This window comes from Lytechinus pictus, chromosome 15, assembly GCF_037042905.1.
Source record: "Lytechinus pictus isolate F3 Inbred chromosome 15, Lp3.0, whole genome shotgun sequence".
NCBI lineage: Eukaryota > Metazoa > Echinodermata > Echinoidea > Temnopleuroida > Toxopneustidae > Lytechinus > Lytechinus pictus.
Genome location: NC_087259.1, coordinates 9,053,631 through 9,066,362, shown reverse-complemented (window position 1 = coordinate 9,066,362; position 12,732 = coordinate 9,053,631). Strand labels below are relative to the sequence as shown.

Genomic DNA, 12,732 nt, shown 5'->3' with positions numbered 1-12,732 from the left:
AATAACAACGCGCCTCGGAAAAGAATATTTCGAGATAGATGGCACTATATAAATGCCTATTATTATATTTTTTGTTTAATTGAAAATAATTTCCATAATAATGGAAAAAATGATTTTCAATCAAATCATTAATCAATTTCACTTCTTAAAGGCTAAAGATATACTACCTGTAATTATAAATGACAGGTTTAATTTGGTTCAGATTCCTGGTAATGAAATTAATTGCAATTCCTTTTTTAAAGAAACGGATGTTACAGAATATGGTTACATTTATTGAAATGAAAGTTTATTGTTCAATACCTTCTTTTTAAAACCAATGGATAAATAACTTCAACTTTATTCTCATACTTGATTCTTTGTACATTCAATAGGAATAAAAAAAAACATAACCTTGACACATTAATCTGAATAATTATTTATCATCAATACATTCAGTAAATTTCAGAGTGTATTCCACTTTTGATAAAACTTGGAGATCATTTCAAAATCATGCTTACCTTGTGATTTAGTAGGAAAGAAACCAATTTCATTCATAGCTTTCATCAGCTGTTTTTCTGTGATATGCTTGGCATCCCCACTGTACTTTTCAAAAGAGTCCAAATATCGTCTGGAAGATGGGAAAATCAATTGATTGTTGTAAAAATTAATTCAAGTAAAAGTTGAGCAGGGGAAAGTGGAGAACTCATATAACTTTGACCACCTAAATACCACTTACATGTATTTGAGCAATAGTAAACTTTAAATTTGTGAATTAATTTTAATACTCATCCATATCCTTACATTAGTTTTGCATTGTTAATTCGTAAGTCAACAAAATCTTAGTAAAGATGACAAAAAGTCTACAGAATTGCAAAATTTGTTAACTTTTTTAAAGGTCAAGTCCACCACAGAAAAATGTTGATTTGAATAAACAGAGAAAAATCAAAATAGCATAAAGCTGAAAATTTCATCAAAATCGGATCTTTGTAAAATAAGAAAGTTATGACATTTTAAAGTTTCGCTTATTTTTCACAAAACAGTGATATGCACAACTCAGTGACATGCAAATGAGACAGTCGATGATGTCCCTCACTCACTATTTCTTTTGTTTTTTATTGTTTGAATCATACAATATTTCATTTTTTTACAAATTTGACAATAGGGACCAACTTGACTGAATTATATAGTATTAAACAATACTAATTCCACATGTTCAGGGAGGAATTAATCTTTGTTTCACTTGACAATGAGGAGTAAATTAGAATATTTCATATTCCATCTATAAAATGCAAAAGAAATAGTGAGTGGATGACATCATCAGTCTCATTTGCATACCGACCAGGATGTGCATATAATTGTTTTGTGATATTAAGTGAAACTTTAAAATGTCATAACTTTCTTATTTTACATCCGATTTTGATGAAATTTTTAGTGTTATGCTTGTTGGATTTTTCTCTTTTTATTGAAATTAACTTTTTGTTGGGGTGGATTGTCTTTTAAGTTGGTATGTAGTTAAAATTGTCTTGGTCTTAAAATTTTCTGTACTTGCAAGCAGTGTAAAAGGTAACTTAAATGTACTTCCAATGATTTCCAATGTTTGAAAATTTGGTAATCAATAGAGGTCATTTCAACTTCAATACCGAAACAAACTGCCAACTGATCTGGGCATGAGGTTATCATCTTTGGTCTTAATATATCATGATAAAGTTCATAATTTGTCGAAGAGGTGTCATGCAAACATTCAAGGAGAGCAATGTCCACATTTACTGTTGAAGTCCCTGCATTTTAATGGAACTATAGAGTCCTGTCATTACCAACAAAAAAAATATATAAGCATTAAGCACCACTTGGAAAGTAAACTAGCAAATATACATACAAATGCAAACCATGAAGACACATGTACATGGATGAGGAAGTGTTGCTAACTTAATGATAGTCTGATAATTCAGACACAATTTATAAATCATAACAACTTTAGTATTATCAATTTATTTATAAATTCATTCATTTATTTATTTATTTATTCATTTATTTTTATTTGTTTGTTTGTTTTCTTTATTTTATAATGCAGGGTAGGCCTGTTCAGTTATGCAAAACTGCTTTCCAAAGGAGCCCTGCAGTTTAACAAATAACTCAACATCATAGCATATTACTCAACATCATATCAAAGTTTACTCCTCTGATTTTACAGAAAAATGAGATTGATCAAAATAATGTTTTAAAAAATAATGTGCGGCCAGGGATGTTCATAAATTCACTAACTTCTATCACATCTGTGTGCAAATGATATGGATCTGCTGAGTAATGCATGACTGAGATAACCAAAAAAAAATCAAAATTGTCACTTTTCAATTCATAAAGTTCTCATGATGCAGGATGATGAGGGTAATTTGAGGACCTGTTTTCCAAAAATTGTTTCTTTTGTATGTTTGAGAGCTTTTAATCATCCCTTTATTTGACCAGAGTTATAGTAAATTGGTGTATGAGTTATTTGATTCTATAATAACACCACTGACCCCTGACTATTACCTCACATTGAAGAGCCAGTGTCGTCTAATCTCTCTCACGATTCATCTACTTTATGACAATCTATTTCTTATCCACTCTGGTTATATCAGAGAATATATACATTCCAATCCTCAAACTGTTAATAATCCTTCTTATGGCTAGAACATCAAAGGCAATACATACAGCTGTGCAGAGGTAGAGAATTTCTGTAAAGCAGAGTATAATCAAAGCCTTGGCTTTAGAACAATTAGATGCCGTCAACTCCTGAAGTTGTACATTCTTCTTCTTCTTCTGTGTAGTCTGCTTCCTTCAATCCTGAAGATTCTTGCAGAACTTGGTGAAGTGTGTGTCACAAGGGTAAAGTGCATGTGCCAAATATATACATGGTGCAAGTAAAAACAGGTATGGATCTAGCTGTTGTTGCCTTTCGTCAGGTACATTCGGTGATGTATGCATCAGAGTTGAATGGGACAAGCTCGTTGTGGATCTTGTAGAACATCACAAGGCGAGAGATTTCTCGTCGTTGTTGAAGGGATGTCCATCCTAGCACCTGCAGCATCGATGACACACTTGATGTATTGTGATATCGATTCAGTGTGAATGTAGCTGCTCTGCGTTGGATCACTTCAAGCTTGTAGATGTTCTTGGAGGTTGATGGATTCCTTACAATAAATGCATATTCCATCAAAGGTCTGACAAGTGATTGGTATGCTGTAGCTTTCAACTTGAGAGAGTTTACTCGCATTTTTCTTTGTAGGAAGGCAAGGGTGTTGTAAGCCTTTTGACAAACATTGCTGATGTGACTGTTCCACTTCAGGTCTGATGTGATAGTGATACCAAGATATTTTGTTGTTTCTACAGGAGCAAGGATAGCATCTTTGAGTTTGTGCTGCTGTACAATCCTGTTTCGCTTCCTGGTGACTGTGATGACTTCACACTTATTGGTGATCAATTCCATCATCCACTTACTGGTCCACTCAATTAGTTTGTTGAGGTCTTGTTGCAGCTGGTCAGCATCAGCATCTGACTGAACTGTGAGGTAGATGATAGCATCATCAGCAAACAGTCGAACTCTTGACTTGAGTTGATCAGGCAGGTCATTGATAAAGTAGAGAAAGAGGCAGGGGCCGAGGACAGAGCCCTGTGGCACGCCTGAAGTTATGTCGACTTGAGATGAACTACGACCATCCAGGAGCACTTGCTGCTTCCTGTTCCGGCTGACTTGAGATGGGAAATTCCTCCACTGTCACTTCAGTTGAACTTAATGAAGCTCCAAAATCGTTTCATGGCCATGAATTGATTGTCTTCATCATCAGATCCAAGGCATCAAAGATAGACTCAAGATATTTCCAGTATTCTTTCCTGATCTCTGACTGGATGATCCTCTTAAGACTGTTGCTATACTCTTCAAGGAAGAAGTCCTCTGGATTTCACGATGTTTTTCTTGACAACCCTACTCCTTTTCTTGATGAGCTTTCTAATTCTTGCAGTCACCCAAGGTGTAGGTTGGCTCTGGGTTTCAACATTGTGTGAGGAATGTGTCTCTCGATACCATTCTTGATTCCTGCTTGAAATATGTCCCATAATTCACTAGTGGAGGCTTCCTCGAGCTTGGATGATATTTCATCAGCTACTTTTGACATGCTGTCCTTGAACCCTTCCCAGTCTGCTTTGCTGTAGACTGGAACCTTTCTAGGCATTTGATGTCTTCTTGATGGTTTCATGACAAAGGTCAGCAGAGATCAGCAAAGGTCAGGAAGGACACACACATTGAAGGCAAGGGTGGGATTGTTGGAGAGGAACAAGTCCAGAGTGTGATGCCGTCTTGTAGGTTCTTCTACAAGTTGGGTAAGGCCATGATCATCCAACATTTCCTCAAACTTATGGTGAAGAGCAGGATGGCTGCACGTTTTCACTGTCTGGTTTGTCCAGTCCCAGCCTGGGAGGTTAAAGTCGCCCCGATGACAACAAGCTGACTTGGATTCAATCTTGACAGTGATTGCTGAAGCGCAAGTAGGCTGGTCTCATCACCTTCGTGTGGTTTGTAGTACGATGCAATATGCAGCGTCCTGTATCCAGCCATCTGAAGCTTGCACCACGCAATCTCGCAATTTGTCTCCAGTTCTTCGACTCTGCTAGAAATCAAGTCTTTCTTGACTGCAATAAAAATACCTCCATGGGTGTCGCCTGGTCTGTCCGTCCGATAGATGTCATATGTTTCCGTTCGGAAAGGTTTCATTAACTAGAATGTAATTTGAAAGCCAGGACTCTGTAGGGGAGATCAGGGTTAGTTGGAACGCGGGGTAACTTGAAACATTGTAATTTTCTTTAACGCCTGTAAATAAATTTATGCAATACTGCCCTCAATTTATTGCTATTAATATGTTGTAGTAATTAATAGCAATAAATTGAGGGCAGTATTGCATAAATTTATTTTACAGGCGTTAAAGAAAATTACAATGTTTCAACTTACCCCGCGTTCCAACTATTAAACCCCGATCTCGCCTACCTAGGATGACATCTGGGTCATGTCTTGCGACGAAGACTTGAAATGACAGTTTCTTGACCTGAAGGCTTTGACAGTTGACATTAAGTATTCGTAGCTGGCGTCCCTTTGCTTTTGTAGCCTAATCACCAGGCCAGGTAAATCCTGATCTAGATGGTTAATTTAATATAATTTATCATTTTAGGTGATAGAAAATAGCAATTAATATTAACAAAACAAATGCATTTTTTAAGTTATTTGATATTATTAGACTGGACAATAGTTAATTTCGAGTTTGACAATGACTAACATTAAATATTCACTCAATCACAGCACTTGAGAAAATGATGACAGGGTATAAATTACAAGCTAAGGCGCACAATGAATTGGCCATCCACTACTAACTCAAATATTAAAAATCCTTGTTAAAAATAAGCAAAAATAAATAAACTTAACACCTTACTCACGTTTTATACTGGATCAAATTTAATCCATTTTAGTTTCTACAACAGTCTGTTCCAGAGACTAGCTACATACCATGCACGAATTATGAGCTCAGTATAACATCATAATCTAAAAATAGCCAAAATACGTTGCTACGAAATTAGATTTTATAAAATTCATGATTTGTAGTATTTGAAACTGTAATATTAACAGAATTATGTTGATAAAGTTAAGATCAGGCAAACTAACACCATACTCAAGTCCAAAAGGCAAAACAACTTATCATACCGCATAAATGGCACAGTTCGTAGCCTTTAGTTTCAAGTAGAAAATTAATGTGTCTAAATAACCAACATAAAACTGCATGTATGGGACTGCTTACCTTGTCACTGGCCCGAAGACGACATTTGCTCCTCTAATCCAATTTAGTACCACATTCTCGGGTTCCGGTTGAAACCATTGGCTAAACCTCCGAAACGAAGACATTCTCCTAAGCAGTTGAACTAAAATTGCTATAAAACATCAACTCATTTCATTGTTTTATACATTTTCGCACAGCAGAGCCCAACTCAGTTTCGCGGAAGCGGGTAGGCGCAGGCGCGCTAGCAGCAGCGGAAGCGAGAGCGCGGGCGGCGAATGATTAGACTACTGTTTATGTGATGATACGGAAGGAACCAATTTTTTCATTATTATCATTATCATCTTTACTCTCTAGAAGTTGTGTAATAAAACTCAAAGATCAGAGCAGGAAAATTATTACGCTCCCGGATTTCAGCCAGTCATGACATTCTTTTGGTATATGAGGTAAAATGATTATATTGCGCCATCCTCATGATGGAGCTTTCTTTTTGTATTAAAGGTTGTATTAAAAGTCCATCCCAGAAAAATGTTGATTTGAATGAATAGAGAAAAATCAAACCAGCATAATGCTGAAAATTTGATCAAAATCGGATGTAAAATAAGAAAGTTATGGCATTTTAAAGTTTCGCTTATTTTTCACAAAACAGTTACATGCAAAACCATAGAGTTAAATACATGTTCAGGGAGGAATTAATCTTTGTTTTACTTGACAATGACTTTAAAAGATCAATTTTGTGTGTTAACGAGTGCTCCTTTGCATTTTTATAAGTACCTTTCTTGTAGGCCTATCAGATAAATTGCCCTTCTTAAAATCGCTCTCATGCCCAAACACGTAATGCCCATTTTTAAATAGCATTCTGTAATTCCCTCACTGCCTTGAATAAATATGGTGTAGCTGTAACAGAGGAAGAGTGAGAATAGATACCATAGCAATGCAGTGGTGGATCTAGGGGGGGCACATCCCACAGGCCGGATGTGCCCCCCCCCCCTTGAGAGACCCCAAAAATATTTTTAATTGAATCAGGCACATGCTATAGAGGACCCTTTTCTTATTTTTCTTATTTATTTTATTTTTTATTTTATTTTTTTTGCTTGTCTCATTTTTCGTGGAATGAAATTATATAGATTTGGTAGTGATCGAGAATTTTTTTTTTTTTTTGCTTGTCCAATTTTTCCTGGAACAAATGATCTCGGTTTTTTGTAAAGACCTTTGGGAGGGTTGTCAAAACTTTCCGTTATCAAATTTACCCCCCCCCCCCTTGGAAAATCCTGGATCCGCCCCTGCCCCAGAGCCCAGAGGACACAAACCATAATTTGGCGGTCATTAATTAGTACATCAATGGCGTAAATCGGTCTAAGCCAAGGGTCACGCGGGTGGCGTTATTTCCCAAAAGCACTAGGCTTACATTTATTATTTGTATTGGCAGTTTCAGCCTATTTCGAAATAATTATGTTTATCGGTCGATATTTGGGGCTAGGCCTATAGTAGTGTCATAAATCATGAATTTGGGTTTGGTGTCAGAAGATGCAATCGAGCGAAAGGAGCGAACAAAATTGCTGTTAATTTGAAATGGCGTTCTTAAATAAAGTCTTTTAAGGGGGTAAACATGACTGTGAGACATTGAAAATGCCACTGTAACCAAGGAATTGGGATTAAATATAATTCCCGTTTTTCTGGTCTACCTATATCATTGCAAAGGGCCTTATTGAGCTAGCCTTTAAGAAAGTTACTTGTAGTTGCAATGATGGTTACGAAATTCGAGAGAAAATACACGAGACCAGTCCTTTAAACAAACCGGCACTTGTCTAACGTAAAGGCACAACACGAACAAAACAAGATGAAATAAGATGAACAGTGGCGTACCATGGGTCGCGGCATTTGGGGGGCACCAGCAAAAATTTTGAGTCACTTAGTGATCCCGTGAAGCGCGCTGTTGCCAGGTATACTGATCTAATAAAAAAAAATTGGAAGGACAGTGCCATTAAACGAATATGTATCTCACTGAACAAAAGATGCGAGCGCGAAGCGCGAGCTGAAAATTTTTTATATTCAGACCTAAAAAGGGACATTATTAACAATTTTTGTAATCATGATACGTACCTGTCTCGCTAAACGAACGATTCGAGCGCGAAGCGTGAGCTGAAATTTTGGTATATATTGACCCCATACAGGGACATTTTAAGGACTATATTTTAGGAATCCATTAAGAGTATACATATATCACCATAGTCATCTAATGCGAGTGCCAAGTGCTTGCTGGTTTTGTTAGAATTACATCTAAATACATGAAGCAATTGTAATCATGATTAACATACGCATCTCACTAATCAAATATTGCGAGCGCGAAGCACGAGCTGAAAATTTAGGAAATTCAGACCTGAAGAGGGGCATTTTAAGGCTTGTTTGTAGGAATTCGCGAAGACCATACGTATTTCACTAACCAAATGATGCGAGCGCGAAGCGCGAGCTGACAATTTTTTATATTCAGATCAGAAAAAGGGACATTTTAAGGACTGATTTTAGGAATTAATGGAGAGCAGATATTCCCACTACGTTTCTTTTCCTTTCTCCCTCTTTTTCTCCAAAGTTTCCCCGTGTGTTTTTTTTGGGGGGGCAGCCGATTGCCCCCCCCCCCCCCGTAGTTAAGCCACTGAAGATGAAACATTCCCTATTGGTCCAATCAGTGCTCATACCAAAATCGATCAGAAGCGAGAAGAAAATGAAAGATCGTCATTAATTTTATATTATAAAGAGGGTATATTATCACCTAGCAGGAAAACTTACTTTTACGGGGTGCGGAATCGAACGGGAAAAAATGACAAGCAAAATATATTAGGTCATGCCCAACTCAAACTAATACCCCAAAAATCTAACTTTTTCGAGATATTTTGTTTAAGTGAAAAGTTATAAATACAAATCAATGTGATTATGTGAAACTTGTAATGGAATCGATTTTCTGGGTTTTTTTTTTTTAGATTAAAGTTTATTGGAAAATTATATCAGGATGATTTATTTTATTTTCAAAAAAGTAACCCATGAAAGCACTGTTAATTGGATATAAAGAAGAAAACCCATCGAATTGATAATAAGTATTGCACAGTTTATAGATTACGATTAACAACATACCAATAAGAGACTGATTGCTGCTGAATTTGTCTCATCTTTTAAGCATTTTCTTAATCATATCAGATATAAACAATTTTGTGTATACTGTATTAGAAGTTAAGAAAATAGTGTTGCAAATCATTTTGTAAGTATTATATTACTTGACTCTCAAAAAGGTTATTCCTTTGTAAATTGTGTTAATATTTTAAATAATATATCCTCAAGGAAGAGGTAAAGAGAAAAAAATCCCAACTGAAGGGCATTATGTCTCATACAAGCAACAAAAAACAAAAAAACAAGCAAACAAAAAAAGGTCATCGCATCTCATCAAGTAGTGAGAATTACAATAAAAGACATATTGAACAAACTGACAATTTGGAAGCAACGAGGAAAGAAAATGGGAATTTATTTTTAGGGCATATTAAAAAGGGGTAGTTGATAAGAGGCGAAAAGTGGGCACACTCACATCGCCATAAGTAATGGTTCCCTCTTTATAGCTCCCTCTTTATAGCTCCCTTTTGGAGCTTACGTGTATCTCTGACTTTGTTGCACTGATCTACTCAGTGCTCTGCGAATATGATTTTGACGAGCGCCATCTGTTGGTGTAACCGCCTTATTCTGTATTTATTTATTTTTCTCTATCGTTAAAATTAATATAAAACAGAAATATTTATATTACTGTTTCATTATATATTTATAAAAGAGTTTGTCTAACCATTTTCTGAAATTCTATTTGCATTTATTTCATTTCGATTTAATATATACCTTATTCAAGATATAAGTAATAATTATCTAGCAAAATTAAACTGAAAATAAAAATTAAATAGGGGAATACTCAACAATGTGGATTTCCTATTATCATAATCAGTAAAATCAATCAATCAATCATGCATTATACATTGCTTTCAAAGATCAATCTTCTATTATTTCTCTTTAAGCAATTCCTATCTTGTTTTAAGGGGTAAGAAACATCATTCAGAACAGAATCTTGAAATGCGATTATTTGAACCCGAAGCTTTATGAATGTTATCGCAAAACAACCAAGTAGGCCTATTTCTAAATGAAAATGATCGGGGGTTCATGACTTGTATACCCACAAGCAACCTCATATGTATCGTGAATTTTAAAAAAAATGATAATAAAAGACCACTTTCTCAAAAAACTGAAATGGGGTTTCCTTGTATCTTTAAAATATCAACAGATAAATTATTTCACATTCGCTCCTGAAAGAAAAACTATTTCAGTCATCATATACCATTAAAAAATGGAAATTTATGCATTTTATCTTACATAACATAATTGTGGGGCAACTGTTCGTATGACATCACAAATCAACAAAATTGTAATTCTAAAAACTTATTAATCTTTTAATCTATTATTAATCTTTCATGAATTTTCCTCAAACCTTCACCAATATTTTAGATTATTTCATTAATATTTTTTCTGCTATTTTTACCATAAACTTTTCGTCAGGGTGAACTTCCACTTTAAAGACAGATGCAGCAGGGCTAAGTACTTTACCCTCAATGAAATTACTTCGGCCTATTTTACGCATAAAGAACATTGAGACATAGAAGGGGTCGAGAGGTATATACCAGAATACAAGCCATTTATTTGAATTCATGACCCACGTCTCTGCATGCCTGGTGATTTGGGGACAAAATGTGGCTACGATGCCTCGCTGGGATTTGGCCGAGAGTAGCCTAAACCACATCGAATGGCAAGTTCTCCTTCCGATGCCAAAGGCAAACCAACATTGCCCCCCCCCCCCGGGGGGGGGGGCTCGGGGACACCAAGCTCGGACTTTCAAAATGGACCCATAACAACCACTACAAGTAATAATCATTCGATCTCTTTTAGAAGCACCTTAAACAAATATTCGCCATGCTTTCCCTATTCTCAAATATATTTTTTTATTTCATAGTGTGGTTGAAAGGTCCCCCACTCCCTGATTTGGGCAGTTTTGTAATCGCTTAAGCACATTCTTTGGTGAACAATCAAAGATCGAAAATTTAAACTCTTATAACATTTTTTTTTAATAACGTTTTTTAATATTTTTTGTATTACTTTGATATTTCTTTATGTTTTACCCTTTTGAATTTTACCTTAATATTGTAATTACCACTTTACAATTTTTATACACCAGGATCAAGATGCAAAATAGTAATTATATCTGTGCTCTTGTAAACCTTGTGTGAATAAATAAATAATTTTATTTCTGTCATTTTATTTACTAATGATGGTAATGATGGGTTCTGGTGGTTCTGACTGACGCCTTTGTAACCGAGGGTCTCGGGTTCAACCATGGGACTTCCATCAGCAAGAAATTGATCCGTAATGTGCTGCACTCGATCCAGGTAAGGTGAATGGTTACCGGAGGGAAGTAGTTCCTCTAAAGGCAGTGCATGGGCACGGGAACCCTTAACCTAACTTTGCCAGGGTGATAGAGTGCATAATTGGGCATCTAAGGTGGATATTTGCCCATTATAGGCCCTATACATTGAAATTATCATGGAACGAAATTACAATCAGAAACAAACCGATGTTCAGTTTCCAATTCAATGGCGCCGGCAAAGGGGTATAGGGAGCAAATATCCCTCCCTCTACTCCTTATTTAGAATTTGAGGTACACATGTTTTTTTTTTTTTGTCTCGCCTGCATAGCAGAGAGAGACCATAGGCGCCGCTTTTCCGACGGCGGCGGCGACAGCGGCGGCGGTGTCGTCGTCATCATCAATTATTAACCTATAAGATATAGTTTTTTAAATGTCATGATAACTTAGAAAGTATATGGACCTAGTTCATGAAACTTGGACATAAGGGTAATCAAGTATTACTTAAGACCCTGCCGGAGTCAAAGGTCATTTAGGGTCAATGAACTTTGACCATGTTAGGGGTATTCGTTGAATTGCCATTATAACTTTGAAAGTTTATGGATCTAGTTCATGCAACTTCGACATATTAAGAGCAACCAAGTATCACTGAACATCGATGGGTTTCAGGTCACATGGCCAAGGTTAAAGGCCATATTCAGTGTCAACGAACTTTGGCCATGTTGGGGGTATTTGGTAAGTTACCATCATCAGTTTGAAAGTATTTGGATCTAGTTCATGAAACTTGGACATAAGAGTAATCAAGTATCACTTGACATCCTGCAGTCCTGTATGAGTATTAGGTCACATGACCAATGTCAAAGTCCTTTTAAGGTTAAATGTTGGAAGTATGTGTTGAATTGTCATCATAACTTAGACATTTTATGGATCTAGTTCACGAAACGTGGATATACATGTAGGGTAATCAAGTATCACTGATCGTTCTGCACGAGTATTAGGTCTGATCAAGGTCAAATTAAGGGTCAATAAATTTAGTATTTTATATTAATAATATGTGGATGGTGCTTTTTTGTGAATAATTATTCAAAGTCAGCACTGTTGCTATATTGAATCGCGTAATGCAGGCGAGACAGCCAGAGGCATTCCACTTGTTTATAAACATTATAAATATCTTTTTTTTCCACCCAAGTATCTTTTACTTTATCCCGCCATTTCCAAAACGTACCAAGTTTAAAAATCCTTGTGCCATCAATGCCTCCGAAATGTCAGCTTTGCAGAAGTGGATTTTTTTAGGAAGACTTCTAAATCATTAAATCCACTATCCCTCCCGGAAATAAATGTGCTAATATACAGATTGAGGACATTATATGAGACTTTCTTTTCTTTCCGCCTAGTCTATTTACTCTTTGATCGATTGATTGTGCTCATTTCTTTTTAATGCAGGGATTTCCCCCTCACTTTTCTCATACTATTTCTATTTCTATTCTTAAAATTATAAAAATACAATAGAGCCTATTG

The 12,732-nt window shown here is 35.9% G+C and overlaps 1 protein-coding gene across 2 annotated transcripts in view; it reads right to left on the bottom strand.

Annotated features, from left to right (window-relative positions):
- LOC129277716 (uncharacterized) overlaps positions 1-6,082 on the bottom strand; it is a 31,491-nt gene extending 25,409 nt beyond the window's left edge. The window contains exons 1-2 of one of the 2 annotated variants that reach the window (XM_054913865.2): positions 5,799-6,082; positions 498-607 (exon numbers count right to left, since the gene is read on the bottom strand). In XM_054913865.2, the coding sequence (XP_054769840.2) occupies positions 498-607; positions 5,799-5,902 (214 nt within the window). In that variant the 5' untranslated portion in view covers positions 5,903-6,082. The remainder of the gene's footprint in view (positions 1-497; positions 608-5,798) is intronic. The other variant, XM_054913864.2, reaches the window with a different exon arrangement.
- Positions 6,083-12,732: the final 6,650 nt, after the last annotated feature.